Source organism: Furipterus horrens, unplaced genomic scaffold (assembly GCF_987537825.1).
Source record: "Furipterus horrens unplaced genomic scaffold, mFurHor1.1.pri manual_scaffold_6, whole genome shotgun sequence".
NCBI lineage: Eukaryota > Metazoa > Chordata > Mammalia > Chiroptera > Furipteridae > Furipterus > Furipterus horrens.
The window spans coordinates 108,854,079-108,873,295 of record NW_028327176.1 but is presented as its reverse complement, the minus strand read 5'-3'; the positions used below and the strand labels follow the sequence as shown (position 1 = coordinate 108,873,295).

The window sequence follows — 19,217 nt, the reverse complement described above, 5'->3', positions numbered from 1 at the left end:
GATTCCAATGCCGGGGAAGGCAGACCCCCATTGTTGGGGACTGTGAGGCCCAGAGGATGTGGGGATGGAGTAGGAGGCTCCTGGTTTCTCAGTGGAGAGAGAGCGGCAGGAATCCATCTTGGACTCCCGCCCCCACACAAAGTGCCACAATGTGGTGAGAAGGGTCACCTGGTAGTGACGAGTGCATGGGGCTCTGCCCCCTATAGCATAGGAGGTGTGACAGCCCTGCCCAGGAAGCAAAAAACTGTCAGGATGGCAGGGATAATGATAGAGATCCCAATCACGCAGCTGACCAGAAAGCAAGTACATGAATTAACAGACGAACAGATAGATAATCTTTCTGAGGCTCAACTCAGAGCTAGAGTTATAACACAGCTTACAGAAATAACAGCGGGACTTAATCAAGACGGGGAAGGAATAAAGACTAGTCCTGCTGAAATGAATGAAAACACATATGAAACAAGTGGTGAGAGAAGGAAAACCAGGGATCAAATCAACAAATCGGAAAATAGGGAAGGAACAAACAGTCAACCAGTGCAGAAAGAGGAAACAAAAAGTGAGGAAAATAAGAAGAAGTTCAGAAATCTCTGAGACAACTATAAGAGAGCGAACATCCGAATTATAGGGTTGCCAGAAGGTGAAGAAGAACTAGAAATTGAAAAATTATGTGAAAAAATAATGAAGCAGAACTTCCCTAACTTGGAGAAGGAAATAGACTTACCAGTCCAGGAAGCACAGAGAGTTCCAAAAACACTGGACCCAGGGAGAACCACACCAAGACACATTATAATCAAATTGTCAAAAATTAAAGATAAAGAGAGAATCTTAAAAGCAACAAGAGAGAAGAGAATTATGTATGAAGGGGTCCCAATTAGATTATCAGCTGATTTCTCAAAGAAAACTCTGCGGGCAAGAAGGGACTGGCAAAAAATATTCAAAGTAATGAAAAGCAAAAACCTACAGCCAGCATTACTCTATCCAGCGAAGCTGTCGTTCAGAATAGAAGGGCAGAGAAAGTGTTTGCAGGACAAAGTAAAACTGAAGAAGTTCATTAGATCCAAACCACTGTTATATGAGATGTTAAAGGGACTTGTTTAGAAGGAGGATCAAAACTATCAACATTAAAATGAAAACTACCACAACAACCAACAACAGAAGCTAGGGAATCAAAACAAAGGCAAACTAAGTAGGCAATGAGAGTGGAAAAGAGTTATAGGTATGGGGAACATATAGAGGGGAGGTCAGTGGGGAGGGGGAATGGGGAAAAGGGAGGGAGATGATGCAAGAATTAAGAAGCATAGTAGGAGGGAGTGGAGTAGACAGGAAGATGCTGAGAGGAACTATATGCACAACCAATGGGTATGGACTAAGGGGGGGGCAACTGGAGGTAGGGGGGGTCACTGGGTGTAGGGGAACAAGGGAAAAGAAATTAAAAGAAAAAAATAACTTCCATTTTATGCTGAGTGAGGTGAAAATGCACTGAAGGGGTTTGAAGAGAGCAGTGACATGAACTACCTTATGTTCAAGAGGATCATTCTTGCTGCTACATTGAAAACAGACTATGGAGGAGCAAGAGCAGAAGTAGTGACACTACTAGGAAACTGCCATAGTAACCTAGAGATAGCGGTGGCTTGGACCAGAGGGGCAGTAGTCAGAGTGGTCAAAAGGATTGTATTCCAGAAATGTTTTAAATGAAAGCCAATAGGATTCACCAATGGACTGAGTGTAAGATGTAAAAGGAATATAGAAATACAAAATAGCATCATTGGTGTGTGTGTGTGGGGGGGACAATGGGGGAAAAATTAGACAACTATAATAGAAAAACAATAAATAAAATTTTAAAAAATATCATGGGTTTTGGCTTGAGAAACTGGAATAACATAATTAGCATCAATTATATATCAATTAATGAGAGAAACAGCCGAGGGAGAACAATAGGAATGCGATTCGGGACATGTAAGTTTGGAATGCCTATGAGTCATAGCAAGTATGCAGTTGGACAATGGGACTAAAATCAAAGGGAGAAGTCCAGGCTAGAGATATAAAGCTGAGAATCATACCTTATTAATGGATTTTAACACCATATGATTGGATAGGATAACCTATGAAGTGAATGCAGGTAAAAAGGAAAAAAAGTCCAAGGATTGAGCCTTGGGCATCATCAAATATTTGGAGAGTAAGATGATAAAATGAATCAGCCAAATAGACTGAGATGGAAAGATCAGCAGTATAGAAAGGAAACTGATGAATGTGGTATCCTAGACGCCAACTAAATAAACTTTTTCAAGAAAGGAGAGGTGGTCAAATGTATCAAATGCTGGTAACAGGGCACTTCAGATGATCATTGAGAAATGACTGTTGGGATTAGCAATATGGAATGCTGTGGGTTGAACTGTGTCCCACCCAAGAGATATGCTGGAGTCCCAATCCAAGCACTTCAGATTGTGACCTTGTTTGGAGACAGAGTCTTTATAGATGTAATCAAGTTAAAATGAGGTCATTAGAGTGGGTCCTCATCCAATATGACTGATATCGTTGTTTGGGGTAAGTTTGGACCCAGAGAGATGTGCACAGGGACACCATGTGAAGATTGGCATTATGCTGCCTCAAGCCGGAGAAAGACCAGAAGCTGGAAGACAGACCTGAATAGATACTTCTGCAGTGCCTCCCAAGGGAGCACAGCCCTGTTGACACCTTGATTTGAAATTCTGGCCTCCAGGCCTAAGAGTAAAATTAATAAATTTCTATTTTTTAAGCAATCCAGTGTGTAGTGCTTTGTCACTGCAGCCATAGCAAACTAATACACGGAGGTTCCTGGTGATCATAAGAAAAGAAATTACAATGGAATGATGAGGACCTAATTGAAGTGGGACCCAGAGAGTATAAAAGGGGAAAACTGAACACAATGTGTAGAGTCAAGTCATTTAAGGAATTTTCCTTTAAAGAGAAGGAGAGAAATAGGGTGGAAGGCAGAGAAGAATGGCCTGAGAGAAGGTTTTTTATTATTATTATTATTTTTTTTTATGGGAGAAATAATAGTATTTCTGGAGGAGATGTGGGAAGATGGCAGGTGCGGAGAAAATGAAATGGCAATCCAGGAGTGGGGGAGAGAGAAGAAATGGTCACAGTAAGTGAATCTTTTCATAGACCATTGGAGCTGATTTGTTACTCTATGATTTGAAATTTGTCATCTATATTTATAACAAAAATTGGCCTATAATATTTTGGGTGGTGTTTATACGTCAAATTCTGGTGTTAGTAAAAGCAGAGACAATAATAATAACTACCATTACAGAGCACCTATCATGCACCACACACTGGGGATTTTTAAAAATTATCTCATTTAATCCTCATAACAACAAGGAAATGATACATTACCCTCATTTTACAGATGAGAAAATTGAAGCTGGGTCTGAGGACACATAAAGTGACATAGTCAAAGTTGCATAGCTAGTAGGTAAGAGTTGCGGTTGAAAATCAATACTTTTAACTAGAAATTTATGTTAACATTATTTTATAAAGCTTTTTATCTTACTCTAAGTTTTGGAACAAATTAACAGGCTATATAAATATGAAAAGTATCTCTTTTTTTTAAATCACAAAACCCTCACCAGGGAAAGCCATCTGTTATAAAAAGGCAATGCTTCAAGTTGAAAAAATAAAAGAGAGATTGGCTTGTTATAAACATCATATGACCATTCACATGTGGCTGTTTCTACTTTAAACTATGAAGGCTTCAATTTAATAAATATTCTGAGGAAAGCACGTGACCATTGCTCTGTTACTCTCGCTCATCACCATTTTCTGTCTCACCATTTCTGCCTCCAAAAATATTGCAGAACTGTCCTGTTTATTTCCAGCACCCTCGCCCTCGGCTAGGTTGCCATTATGTTAGTCTGGATGAGTGCAATACAGTTCAATTCTTCCCCACTTTCTTCTGTCACTTGTAATCATTCTGTGTACAGTAGCCAGAGGGCTTTATTTCAAAATGCTTTGTCTATTTACTGTTTACAAAAGAATGCTGCCCAACATAGGATATAAATGCCAAATATTCAGCTGTATAAAATAGTGCATGGTACTTAACTACAAATGGAAAATGTAATTTTTGAAAAATAAACACTTAAACATAGTAGAGGATCCTACCAAAAGGCATTATGCCAAGTAGTTTTTAACTTGCTTATGCTGATCTTTTTCCTTTTTAAGTCTTCAGTAAATGTGATTATTTTCCCAAAGCATTCCTCCCAACTCCAAAGCTACCATTTAATAAATGGACCCTTTAGTTCTTGTAGTTCAATAATGCAGCAATTTTCAAGAATTTTTACAACATGCAATACCTGACTATTTAGTCAGGGGCACTGACCTCTTTTCCCTTACACTGTCGAATAATAAAAATGACAACAGCTAACACAACAATAGCCATTGGTGTGAATGAATCAAAATTATATCTGTATTTTTTGTCAGATTGGCAAAAAATATATTTTTCAGCATGCCACAGAATTTTAGTAATTAGTTTATGTGTGGCATGAGATGAAAAAGGTTGAAAATAGCTGCTATAATGGATTAGAACAGGCCTTATTTTCTAGTGTTTTCCTTAGCAAAGGGGGTTGAGATGAGGACATCATGAACACATTAACATATTTGTTTTGTTTTACTAATCTTTTCTCTCCAGGGCCTACCAGTGAGTGCTGTATATATTAAATGCTCAATAAATGTCTGTTGAACATTATTAAATGAACAAAATATTTGGTATTTTGTAGGAATAATCTTAAACTTTCTAAGCAATAAACTAGTGGCTTCAATAAGTGCTTCTATATTAAATTATGTAATCATAGATTTTCTTAAAATGTGAATTTTTTCCCTCTAAGGTCTTGATTTTCTTTTTCATTCTTGACAGCTGATTTGCAATACTTTCCACTCATAATGTATTTTCCCTTTCATGTAAAAATGTCACTTTTCTCAGAGTTTACCTTGAAGCATGACCAAAGACTGTCGAAGTCGACTGTTTTCTTTCCGAGTGTTTGTTAGTTTTTGTTTCAGGCTTTTTATTTTTGTGCACAATTCCTCCTTCGATAATTCTTCTAAAGGCTCTTCATCCTCACTGGAGCTCTCACCAGGCAGAAAGGCATTTCCGGAATATGGGTCTCTCTAAAATACAAGGCACGTATAATAAAAGCTTCAAAGTGACTTTAATGACTTATCCCATACCCTGCATGCTGAAGGGACCTACAAATTCCAGCTCTTCAAGGCACTTCCTGTCCAAGAGAGGAGCTGGGCTTTAATTAATGATCTAGCCTCAGCTTTGTCTTCCACTGCCCAGGGAACTCAGAAGAAGGGAAGAACATCAGAGTTTTATGCACATATGTTTTGAAGATCAGAAATCAGGATTCGGACTTTCTGCCTACCTTCAGTGAGAAATACAAAGTAGAAAAATAGTGTAACAGTAGAATTGACAAGATTCTATCATTCGAACCTTTGTAATTCATTCCCATTCCCCATTTCTCCCCTACTTCTCATTCACAGCTTCTTTGTTGTCATGAGGACAATTTTGGGGTTTACTGCACCAGAAAAAGGAGAGATAAGATTCATTTAGAAAAAGCATTCATGTTTACCTTTTAGTTTTAAAATAGTTCTTAAGGTCAATAGCAAAACAATAGTCTGAACACACATACACTTGAGTTGTAAAACCCAGACTGTGTTGAGACAGAAAAGAGTTTTCTCAAATTACCAAGCTCTCATATACATATCCAAACCTGAAAAGTGGAGCATAGAGTGGAACTGATAAAGAAACAAACCTAGAAGTTTGGAGTATAAAGTTTTTAAGAATATGCTTTAAGTAGAACGGATAAGGCATGGTATAAAGAAAGTTCCTGCCACACAGAAGAGAAAAGACATCCTGGCACCTGGAGGAGAAGCCTAGAGAATAAAGAACTGGAGTGTCAGGAGATCAAATTCAATTGTCATTGATCTTCCTGCCACTGCTCCTTGGGGAGAAGGGAGATTGATTATAGGGGTAGAGACATATGATATACACATTAAAATAAATAAAGGGAGATTCTAGAGCTGCAGGGCTGGCTCCTTACTTCTCAGTCCATTATACGCTCCTGAAAGAATTTCTATGTTCAGTATAACATCAGGGCAACATGGCACTTCTCGGGGCCATAGATTAGAAATGGCCAAAATTGGTGTCTGGACAAACAGACCTGAGACAGCATCCAGACTTCCCAGAGCTCATGCAGACCAGCTAGAAAATCCAAATGGTCTATGCCCTGGTCAGGAAATAGGCAAGTGCTGGGGGAAGTGGTGAAACAGAAACAGTTTAGCATGTAGACAGAGAGGCCATAGGGTACCAGAACCTTATAGAACATGGCTGTAGAATGGCAAACTTTAGTAGCAGGTGCCAACAGAACTGCCAAAGGACCTGGAAGGCCTGGCTATAACTCAATAGTAACAGTATTGGACACCTAGGAACCAGGCAGGAAAGTTAGAACCTTGGAGGAAGACCGGCTATCCCTCCCTACATGCTGGGATATGTAATATTTTTGAATACTTGCTTGGATCACATCCCAGGAAAAGAACAGTAGAAAGTTGGGAAAGGTAAGAATCTAGGATCCACAGAGTCTTAAATCCTGAAGTGACTGAAATTATATTAATGGTTCAAAGGAACTTTTAAAAACTAGAACAATCTGTCATTAACTGCAAATGGAATAGTTTAAGCTTTTCTTTTCATTTTTTCTTTCTTATCAAGCAGAGATGGAGAATGAAAAGCCAGATGAGATCAGATTTAGGAAATACCATTACAGTTTTTGTATGATTTGTAATGTATAGATTTAACTTCAATCCTCATTTTATAAATATATCAATACATGCATCTGTATATATATTCATTATTACATGTACTAGTTCAAGTGACAATATTATACAAAGTATATCTGGAAAAAGGCCCACCTAAAATGGGGAGACAAAGAAACAACTCCCGATCAAAAGGAAAGGAGGAATCCCCAGAAAGAGTGCTAAATAAAAGAGAGGCAAGCAAACTATCAGAGATTGAGTTGAAAATAATGGTTATAAGGATCCTTATGGAGCTCAGTGAGAACTACAAAGAACCCCAAGGAAGTTACAAAGAACTTACTGTGAACAATAACAGCATGAAAAAGGACATATAAACTATCAATAAGAACCAGAAGGAAATGAAGAATAACAATATCTGAAATGAAGAATACAATAGGAGGAGTGAAAAGCAGGCTAGATAAAGCAGAGAACAGATCAGTGAGCTGGAGAATAAGGTAGGAAAAAATTCCCAGACATAGCAAAGACTCAAAAATAGCAAAAAGGGTTTAAGGGAGCTGCAGGACAACATAAAATATAATAATATCCATTTCATAGAGATACTAGGAGAGAAAGAGAAGCAAGGGATAGAAAACCTGTTTGAAAAAGTAATGACAAAAAACTTCCCAAACATGATGAAAGAAAAAGTTATGCATGTCCAAAAATCAAAGAGGTTCCTAATCAAGATGAATGGAAAGAGGCCCACTCCAAGACATATCATAACACAGGGGAACAATTTTTAATATAATTGCTGTTGAGTTCAATTTTTCAGCTGTTTTAGACTTAAATAGGCATGCTGATCTCAAAACTGCAGTTAGTTTTCTTCTATCTCGTCAAGATTTTTTTCTGTACAGCTTATCTTAATGTGTCTACTCTAGGCTGGATCAAACCTGGATCTAGGGAAGCACTAGTGCTCTCCTATTGGCTGAGAGCAAACCTCCCTCGAGTGGGGAGTAGTGAGGGACAACCTTGGAGACCAGCGACAGGTTCATACTTGTCTAGGTTATTCGGTTACACATGAGACAGTGTGGTGAGAGGTTGTGTGCCGCTCTATATAGTGAATTGTATTCCGAAGTGTAGTCTGAGTTCTTGTATGTATACAAGGAGTTAGCAATATTTACTTTTTTATTTACATACATACTTATTTCCTTTCCTTCAGATCATGTTTGCCTCTGCTATTTCTTGTCCTAAGTGTCTAAACAACCCTGACTCATTTTGTTATATCTGTGGCAGTTTCACCATTCCCAGTCGAAGGACAAAATCAGCGCATTTGTCAGGCAAGCTTATTTTGCATATTTTAAAGTAAAACTTTGTGATCAAGATAACTCTTGGGCCCCTCACAAGGTGTGCAAGCAGTGTGTCAAGAATTTACAGATGTGGATGAAGGGAACACATGATAAATTGTCATTTGGTATACCTATGGTTTGGCGAGAGTCCAGAGATCATTCAGGTGACTGTTACTTTTGTATAGTGAAAACGTCAGGATATAACAAGAAAAATAAATGTAAAATATAGTATCTTAGTCTACCATCAGCTATATACCCAGTGCCTCATTCAGCTGAAATCCCAGTGCTAGTTTTCATTGAACTACCCTCTTTCGAAAAACAGGAGTATGGTGAAGAACTAAGTGACAGCAATGATGAAGATTTTGAAATTGAAGATGACTCAGTTTGTAAGGGATTTGATCAGCATGAGTTGAATGATTTGGCATGAGATTTGGGACTACCCAAGAAGGCTTCAGAACTCCTAGCATCAACACTACACAAGAAAAACTTGCTTAAAAAAGGAGTGAAGGCATCATACTTTTGCTCAAGAGAAAGTGCATTTCTGCAGTACTTTTAAAGTGATGGTGGCTTTGTGCATTGCCATAACATACATGGTTTAATGGAGGAATTGGGATTTCCAATCTGGAATGCAACTGAATGGCGACTGTTCATCGATAGCTCAAAGCAGAGCTTGAAGTGTGTCCTCCTCCACAACGGCAATTTATTTGGTGCAGCCCCAACTGGCCATTCAGTCTGCTCTCTGTGGATACACCAAGTATCCCTGTTCTCTGTGTATGTGGGACAGCAGAGCTCATGAGAAGCATTGGGTGGCATCAAATTGGCCTCCAAGATCTGACTTCGAACCTGTTGATACAAACATTCTACATGAGCCACTTGTTGACAGAAATGAATTATATTCCCACCTCTGGACATAAAACTGGGTCTCATAAAGCAATTTGTTAAAGCGTTGCCAACTGAAGGAGACTGTTTCAAGTATCTCATTTTGGCATTTCCTAGCCTGTCGTTTGAAAAGATAAAATACCTTAATATGTATGTTTGGTAGCAGAGCTTTACTACTTGTACACAATTTGACTTATAGTAACAATATATAGTTTTTATGTAAATAAAATAACTAAAAAAAGCAATATATTAAGGTAATTTTTTCTTTACTTTCCTTTGTATGTATATTTTGTATGATTTTTGGGACAAAGGGAGGGTATTGTGTACCTTAAAAAGTTGACGTATTGAAAAACTGGGTCATTTTTAGATTCAGATGCCAAAAGTTAGTCAAAAACAAGTGTCAGATATAACTCAATGAAAATTGAAAATTGTGTTCCCCCATGTAATTAAATGGCAAAATTTAAAGACAAAGAGAGAATCTTAAAGGCAGCAAGGGAGAAACAGCTAGTAACATACTAGGGAACTCCAATAAGGCTATCAGCTGATTACTCAACAGAAACACAACAAGCAAGGGGGAATGGCAAAAAATATTCCAAGCAATGAAAAGCAAATGCCTGCAACTAACACTATACCACCGGGCAAGGCTCTCATTTAAAATGGAAGGCAAAATAAGGAGTTTCCCAGACAAAAGAAGGCTAAAAGAATACATCTCTACCAAACCAGCATTGCAAGAGATGCTAAAGGGGCTGCTTTGAGAAGATGAAGAAAAAGAGGAAGGAACACAGGAACAAAGGGAAAAAATGGAAATGAATAAGCAACTATCAATAATAACCTTACATATAAATGATTAAATGCCCCAGTCAAAAGACATACGGTAGCTGAAACTATGATCTATTTATATGCTGTCTACAAGACATCCACCTTAGAATAAAAGATCTACACAGACTGAAAGTAAATGGATGGAAAAAAATATTCCAAAGAAATAGACATGAAAGAAAAGGAGGGGTAGCAACTCTTGTATCAGACAAAATAAATTTCAAAACAAAGGCCATGAGAAGAGACAAAGAAGAACACTACATAATACTTAAGATTATAATCCATCAAGAAAATGAACCCTTATAAACATACATGCACCCAACATAGGAGGACCCAAATATATAAGAAAAATCTTGGAGGACTTTAAGAAAGATATCGACAGCAAGACACTCATAGTAGGGGATTTTAACACTCCATTGTCAACAATGGACAGATCTTACAAGCAAAGAATCAACAAGGATATTGTGGCATTGAACAACACTCTAGATCAAATGGACTTAATTGATATATACAAAACCCTTCACCCCAAAGGAGCAAAATACACATTCTTTTTAAATGTGCAATTAACATTTGCAAAGATAGATCACATGGTAGAACACAAAAACCTCAAGAAATTCAAGAAAATTGAAATCATATCGAGAACCTTCTCAGATCACAATGGCCTGACACTAGAAACCAATCTCAAGAAAAAAACTCAAAAATATTCAAATTCATGGAGACTGAATTACATGCTATTGAATAATAAATGGGTTAACAATAAGATCAATGAAGAAATAATAAACTCTCTGGAAACAAATGAAAATGAACACACAACAGCCCAAAACCTATGGGACACAGAAAAAGCATTCCTGAGAGGGAAGTTCATAGGCCTGCCAAAAAAAAAAAAAAAAGTAAGAAAAGTCTCCAATAAACTACCTAACCCCACATCTACAAGAACTAGAGGAACAACAACAAACAAAGCCCAGAGCGAGTTAAAGGAAGGAAATACTCAAGCGCAGAGAAGATTTAAATGACATGGGGACTAAAAGAACAATTCAAGGGATCAATAAATCCAGAAGATGATTCTTTGAAAATATAAACAAAATTGAAAAGCCTTTAATCAGACTCATCAAGAAAAAAAGAGAGAGGACCCAAATAAATAAAATCAGAAATGAAGGAGGAGAAATTATAAAAGATCCCACAGAAAAACAAAAGATTGTAAGAAATTACTGCAAACGACTACATGACAAGAAATTTGACAACCTGGACAAAATGCACAAATTTCTAGAAACATACAATCTGCTAAAACTGAATCAAGAAGATGAAGAAAGCCTGAATAGACAGATAACAACTAGTGAAATTGAAGTAGTAATCAAAAACTCCCTGCAAACAAAAGCCCTGGACTGAATGGCTTCACAGGAGAATTTACAAATATTTAGGGAAAACTAACTCCTATCCTTCTAAAAGTATTCCAGAAAGTTCAAGAAAAGGGAAGACTACCAAACTCTTTTTATGAGGCCAGTATTATCCTAATTCCAAAACCAGGTAAAGACACAACAAAGAAAGAAAAATACAGGCCAATATTGCTGACAAACATAGATGCTAAAATTCTCAACAAATTATTTGCAAACTGGATCCAGCAATGCATTAAAAAGATCACACAACATGATCAAGTGGGATTCATCCCAGGGATGCAAGGATGGTATAATATTTGCAAATCAGTAAATGTAATATGCCACATAAACAAAATGAAGGACAAAAATCACATGACCATATTAATAGATGCTAACAAAGCATCTGATAAATTACAGCATCCATTTATGATAAAATTACTCAGCAAAGTGGGAACAGAGGGAGGATACTTCAAGATAATAAAGGTCATATACAAGAAACCTACAGCCAACATCATACTCAGCTGGCAAAATTTAAAGATTTCCCCCTAAGATCAGGAACAAGACTAGGGTGTCCGCTTTCACTACTTTTATTCAGTATAGCATTGGAAGTTCTAGCTACAGCAATTAGACAAGAAAAGAAATAAAAGGCATCCAAATTGGAAAGAAGGAAGTAAAATTGTCATTATTTGCAGATAACATGAAAGGGTACATAGAAAATCATGATAGGGTACACCAAAAAATGACTCGACCTAATAAGTGAATTTTGTAAAATAGCTGGACACAAAGTCAATATTCAGAAATCAAAGGCATTTTTGTACACCAACAATGAAATAGCAGAAATAAAAAATAGGAAAAAACAAAAAATCCCATTTACTATAGCAACAAGAAAAATAAAGTACCCAGGGATAAACAAACAAGGAGGTAAAAGAGCTCTACTTGGAAAACTACAGAACATTGAAGAAAGAAATTAAGGGAGATACAATAAATGGAAGCATATACTATGCTCATGGTTAGAAGAATTAACATCATTAAAATGTCCATACTACCCAAAGCAATCTATAGATTCAATGCAATCCCTATTAAAATACCAATGACATATTTCACAGATTTAGAACAAATACTTCAAAAATTTATATGGAACCAAAGATGACCCTGAATAGCCTCAGCAATCTTGAAAAAGAAGAACAAAGTAGGAGGGATCAGAATCGTCGTTGGCAGCCGTCCATCTCGAGAGACGATGGTGTAGCTTCTTAAGTGTCTATCTGCACCGCCGAGAATGGCTGTGCAGTCCGACTCGGGAGTGACACGGTATCTGTCTCCTCCCGTGTTGAATCGACATCTTGCGATGACGCTGGAGTGTCCTCTCCAGTGGAGCTGAAGCTACAGAGCCTGGGCAGGTTGATATGGAGGGTCTGCTGTTGCCCATGCAGCAGACCCCCCCTCTCTTCGCAGCTGAAGGGTCCAAGGGAAAGACGGAGTCGATACAGCTTGGCTTCAGGTGCGCCGCAGGAGTTGCCGGTGTTGACTACAACATCAAACCACCTTAGGGACTCCGGCTCCGGATTTTCTGTCGGGGTTTACTCCCTTAGCCTTTCCCCATAAGAGGTATGCCGCAAGGCAGCGGAGGTTTTTTGGAGTCAGAGTTTTCCTTCTCTGATGTGCCCTGACTGGAAGATCGAACCAGCGACACTTAGCTCGCAGGCCGACGCTCAATCCACTGAGCTAAACCAGCCAGGGCCCGAGGGATCAGAATACCTGATATAAAACTATATTACAAATTCACTGTAATGAAAACAGTCTGGTACTGGCATAAGGACAGACACATAGGTCAATGGAATAGAACAGAGGGCCCAGAAATAGACTCACATCACTATAGTCAATTAAAATTTGACAAAGGGGGTGGGAGCATAAAATGGAGTAAAAACTGTGGTGCTGGGAGAACTGGAATGGTACATGCAAAAAAAGGGAACTAGACCACCAACTTACAAACACACACCAGAATAAACTCAAAATGGATAAGAGACTTAAACATAAGCCATGATACCATAGAACTCAGAGAAAAACATAGGCAGTAAAATTTCAGATATCTCACCCAGCAATATTTTTGTTGATACATCCTCTAGGGCAAGGGAAATAAAGGAAAAAATAAACAAAAGGGACATCAAATTAGAAAGCTTCTGCAGAGTTAAAGAAAATATCAGCAAAATGAAAAGAGAACCAACCACATGCGAAAACATATTTGCCAATGATATCTTAGGCAAAGGTTTGATCTCTAAAATATATAAAGAACTTATAGGACTCAACATCAGGAAGACAAGTAATCCAATTAAAAATGGGCAAAGGACCTGAACAGACACTTCTCCAAGAAGGACATACAGAGGGGACCATAGGCATATGAAAGGATGCTCAGCATCACTAGCAATCGGAGAGATGCAAATAAAAACCACAATGAGATACCACCTCACACTGGTCAGAATGGTCATCATTAATAAATCAACAAATAACAAGTTCTGGAGAGGATGTGAAGATAAGGGAGCCCTAGTGCACTGTTGGTGGGAATGCAGACTAGTACAGCCACTGAGGTAACAGTATGGAATTTCCTCAGAAAACTAAAAATGGAACTGCCTTTTGATCCAGCTGTTGCACTGCTGGGGATATATCCTAAAAATCCCGAAACACCAATTCAAAAGAACTAATGCACCCCAGTGTTTACAAGCAGCACTATTTACAATAGCCAAGTGTTGGAAACAGCCTTAAGTGTGCATCAGTAGATGAATGGATTAAAAAATTCTTTCATCTACACAATGGAATACTATGTAGCAGAAAGAAAGAAGGAACTCCTGCCCTTTGGGACAGCCTAGATGGAAGTGGAGACCACTATGCTAAGTAAAATAAGGCAGTTGGTGAAAACAAATACCATATGATATCACTTATAAGAGGGATCTAATCAACAAAATAAACTAATGAGCAAAACAGAACCAGAGATGGAAACAGTGAACAGACAGAGGAAAGGGGGTGGGTGTAGAATTTGGGAAAAAGGGGAAGGAAGTAGTAAAGAAATGTATGAATGACCCATGCAAATGGACAAAGGGGTGTAGATTGATTGTGGGAGCAGGAAATGGGGTGGGACAGAGGAGGGCAAAGGGGGAAAATTTGGAGTAGCTCTAATAAGATAAGCAAGAACAAAATAAAATTAAAGAAAAGTAAGTTCACACAAAAAACAAAGCAAAGTACAAAGCAGCAGGTCTCATAAGTTACTTTTTTGTGCAAAAGAGGGAATATGAAAATCTATATTCATATATGCTTTATTTGAACAAAAAGACACCAAAAGGATAAACAAGAAAGCAATAAATGTGGTTATCTTAGTAGGGAGACCAGGAATGGGAGGAGACTTTGCCTTAAAATATATATGTTATATAAATCATTTTAATTTTTTTATTACTCAAAAACCTTTATTTTGTAAATTTTTAAAGTATTGATTATGCTCCTACAGTTGTCCCAACTTTTCCCCCTTTGCCCCCCTCCCCCTGATACTCCCCTTCTCTCTAGCAACACCCTCCTTAGTTCATGTCAGTGGATCATGCATATAAGTTCTCTGGCTTCTCTATTTCCATACTATTCTTAACATACGTCTGTGTATTTTTTACCTATCAATTATGCTTAATCCCTGCACCTTTTCCCCCATCCTCTCCCTTCTCCTTCCCTGCTGCTAACCCTCCAAATGATTCTTATATCTATGATTTTGTTCCTGTTCTACTTGTTTGCTTAATTTGTTTTTCTTTTAGATTCAGTTGTTGATAGTTGTAAGTTTGTTGTCATTTTAATGTTTGAAGTTTTGATCTTCATCTTTTTCTTAAATAAATTCCTATAAAATTTCATGTAATAATGGCTTGGTGATGATGAATTCCTTTAGCTTTACCTTGTCTTGGAGCACTTCATTTGTCCTTCCATTCTAAATGCTAGATACATTCCATGCTACCATTTCATGCTAGATACAGTGATGTGGGATTCAAATGTTGGAAAATGTTAGTTTCAGGTAGCAGCTAATAAGCTTAGTAATCAATGTATGTAAAAGCTTTTATTTTAGGAACTGGAGGTATGACCTACCTTGATTCCAGAAAACCATAAGCAGTCCCACCTTTATGCCCCAGAGGACTGCAAGCAATCAAGATGGTATCTGAGCCATTATGCTGCAGGGTGGGATGACCACTGCCCAGGACACAGATGAAAAAATGTTGCAGCTTTTATCTGATTAACCTTTTCCCTGAATTCCAAACCCCTTACCTACACTTTTCTTCTCCTTATAAAAAGGGTTCATTTATAATGGCATTTAAGACAGTCTGTTAGGGTACAAACCCACCATCTTCTCAGATCACCAACCATCTGAATAAAGCACCCATAAAGATTCAGTCCCTGTCTCTGCTTTTTGGATCTTGTAGATGACAGCATGAACACTTGCTTTTCAAGTTTCAAGAGTAATCTAGATTGTAGGTTTTGCTTTACATCACTTTGAATATTCTTGCCAGCCCCTTCTTGCCTGCAAATTTTTTTTTGAGAAATCAGTTGATAGTCTTATAGGAACTCCCCTGTAGGTTAGGTAACAAGCTGCTGTTCTCTTGCTGCTTTTAAGATTCTCTCTTTATCTTGAACCTTTGGCAATTTAATTGTGATGTGTCTTGGTGTGGTCCTCTTTGGGTACAGCTTCTTTGGGACTCTCTGTGCTTCCTGGACTTGTGTGTCTATTTCCTTCATCAAATTAGGGAAGTTTACTTTCACTATTTTTTCAAATAAGTTTTCAATTTCTTGCTCTTCTTCTCCTTCTGGGATCCCTATGATTTGCATGTTGTCACTTATGGAGATGTCCCAGAGTCTTCTTATATTTTCATTTTTTTTTTTTTTACATTCTTCTTTCTTCTTTCTGGTTGAATGTTTATTTCTTCCTTATATTCCAAATTGTTGATTTGAATCTTGGCTTCCTTCCCTTCACTGTTCTTTCCCTGTGGATTATTCTTTTTTATTTATTTATTTATTTATTTATTTATTTGTTTATTTTTTAATTTTGGTTTTCCAATTACAGTTGTCCCCTTTTCCCCTAATTTCTCTCCCCCACCCAACCCACCCCCTCTCCCGGATTATTCTTTATATCACTTAGTGTAGCCTTTATTTCTTCCTTTATGCTTTTGATGTACTCAATGAGTTCTCTGAGGATCCTGTTCACCAGTGTTTTGAACTCTGTATCTGATATGCTGGCTATTTCTGTTTTGTTTAATTCTTTTTCAAGGGTTTTGTTCTGTTTTTTTTTTTTTTTTTCATTTGGGCCATATTTTTTTGTCTCCTCTTTTGGCAGCCTCCCTGTGTTTGTTTCTGTGTATTAGGTAGAGTTGCTTTTGACTGTCTTAGTGCACCTGCTAAGTTGTATAGGGTGGAACCTTTGGTATTTGTCAGGACAGGGCAACTCACTTCACTGCTTTGTGGCTCTGTGTGTGGGGTGGGTTGGAGAGAGGCCAATGCCACTGCCTGGCTTCTGAAGGTTTGTCTGGCATTCACTGCACTTCCAGTCATTTCACCCACTTCCTGTATATGTCTGGTGTCCTTCTAGCTGTTGCCTTGGCAGAAATTCCCAGAGTGGGTGGGTTTGTGTACATTCAAAGTCTTGTGTGGGCCATTTATATTTTTAAAAAAAATTATTTATTTATTTTTAGAGAGAGGGGGAGGAAGGGAGAAAGATAGAAAGAGAAACATTGATGTGCAAGAGATACATCAATCAGTTGCCTCTCACATGCCCCTAACTGGGAACCTGGCCTGCAACCCAGGCATGTGCCCTGACTGGGAATTGAACCAGTGAACTCTTGGTTCACAGGTCAGCACTCAGTCCACTCAGCTACACCAGCCAGGGCTTGTGTGGATCCTTTAAACCAAGTTTCCTGAGATACTGGCAATTTTTTCTGCTGTACCAATCCCCAATGGTTTTTATAGCCAGAGTTATGAGGCTTTATCTTCCCAGCACCAGAACCCTGGGATGTGTGGTCTGGCCTGGGGCTGGGATGGCCTGCTCCCAAGGTATCCCTCCCAATTTTTATCTGCCACACATGAATGTGGAACCGCCTGTTCTGCCACCATTGGCGCTGCCTCTCTGCACCACACTGCATCCTCTCTGCCTTGACTCCACTTCTCTGTCCCTCCTACCTGTATGGATGAATATAGCTTCTTTAAATCATTGGTTGTCAGAACTTCCATACAGTTTGATTTTCTGGCAGTTTTGGGTATTTTTGTTTTGAGGTTAGTTGTAATTCTTCTTGTGGTTGTGCGATGAGGTGAAGTGTGTCTACCTGCAAAACTCCATCTTGACCGGAAGTCCCCCCAAAGCTTTATTTTTAATTTAGCTTTCTGATTCTGTGTTTGTGCCTTCTATCAAAAAAGCACATGATCCTGTCACAGACATATCGCACATATAGGACCATCATAGGTACTGCTATCGTACTTTCTCATTTTAGAAGACCTCCTAAGAACTTTAGGTCTTATAGCATAAAGTCTTTCCTTATAATTTGCCTGGGCACACTCCAGGTGTGGATTTTGGTGCTTCCTAACCTTCTTTGTATAAAGGTCAGTAATTCTATTACCAGGGGTTCAGAACAACCTAGTTTTTAAAGAGGTTGTATTATATGATACAGCCTAAGACAAGATGTCAAATGCTGGACCATTCTGACCCATCCCTGAAAGACTAAAAATATTTTAGACCATGAGAATGTATAGTATGTAATTTAATAATTAGTTAAGCATACATAAAGTACTACATGTATTACAGAGACATATGCACATATCTGTATTACAAAGACAAAAAGATATAAAATAAACACACCGATAGGTTGTTCAAGGTGTAGGAGAAGAATGGGAGTGAGAATTCAGCTCAGAAAGAAATCAATGAATAAATAAAAATAGGAAAGATGCCCTGACCAAACCAGTGATGAAGATAGCTACAAAATGTAGTGAACGAAAGAAAAGAAAAGAAAGGAAGAAAGAAAGAAAGAAAGAAAGAAAGAAAGAAAGAAAAAAAAAAAAGAAAGAAAACAGTAAATGTTAAAGAAGCGGTATTTCAATTTCTTCAATGTATTTTGAAATGGAAATATATTTTCTGACAGTTTTCTGAGTTTTAATTTTGCAGAGTATCAAGGAAAGTGAACAATGGTAAAATTGGCCATTTTTAAATGGAAGCAGGTAAAATGTCTTTGAGTATGTTACTAATTCAACTTGTTAAACATTAAAAAGAGAACCTGCAATTTTATTCCCTGGTTGAATAAAAAATTAAAGGAAAGAATAAGTTAATAGAACAAGGGAAAGTACTAATAAATTATGAGAATTACGGAATTGTTTTAGAGCTAGATAATATAATTAGATCAAAGTAACAGAACACCAACCTGTCCTTTATCCATGTCACTATTTGCATTCTCTGAATCCATTGTCTCTGTCCTTTTTCTCTTTCCTTTTCTAAGAGCTTCGGTATTGGTAACTTCATCTGTTTGTAGGATCGTCTGCATTTTATCAATTAGTTACCAAAGGTTTTCTGAAATTGTAGGAGGGAATGTCCATGTAGATGATGCTATTCCAGATGTAGCGCCAAAGTTAATGTTCTTCCTTAAAAACAAAAACAAATGAAATGATACATAATGTATTTACAAATCTATGTTTCATAATGGCATTAGTCACTCAAGTTAACTACTTTTACCAGGTGTTTCCTATTGTTCTTTTACCATTGACCAATTTAGTACACATTTTCATTTGATTCAAATATTTCAAACTCACCATCACCATCATGACGATGTCATGTTTCTATGATGTGATATGCAGTGAGTTGTCACTTATAAAATCAAATCATTTAAAAAATTTTCATATTTACAAGTTTTTCTTGTCAATCAGTTATGAGGAGTCTACAAAACAAAGTAGAATGTTATAAATTGATCAAAAATATTTCAGAGGACTGAAGTTTTACATCTTTAGGAAAAAGACATTAATAATAGCAGATCTCATTAGAACCAAACTA

General features: G+C 37.6%; 1 protein-coding gene across 2 annotated transcripts in view; it reads right to left on the bottom strand.

Annotated features, from left to right (window-relative positions):
• Positions 1 to 19,217, bottom strand: part of BEND6 (BEN domain containing 6) — a 78,907-nt gene that overhangs the window by 32,846 nt on the left and 26,844 nt on the right. For both annotated transcript variants that reach the window (XM_090280491.1, XM_090280490.1), the window contains exons 2-3: positions 18,595 to 18,811; positions 4,968 to 5,145 (exon numbers count right to left, since the gene is read on the bottom strand). In XM_090280491.1, the coding sequence (XP_090136617.1) occupies positions 4,968 to 5,145; positions 18,595 to 18,714 (298 nt within the window). In that variant the 5' untranslated portion in view covers positions 18,715 to 18,811. The remainder of the gene's footprint in view (positions 1 to 4,967; positions 5,146 to 18,594; positions 18,812 to 19,217) is intronic.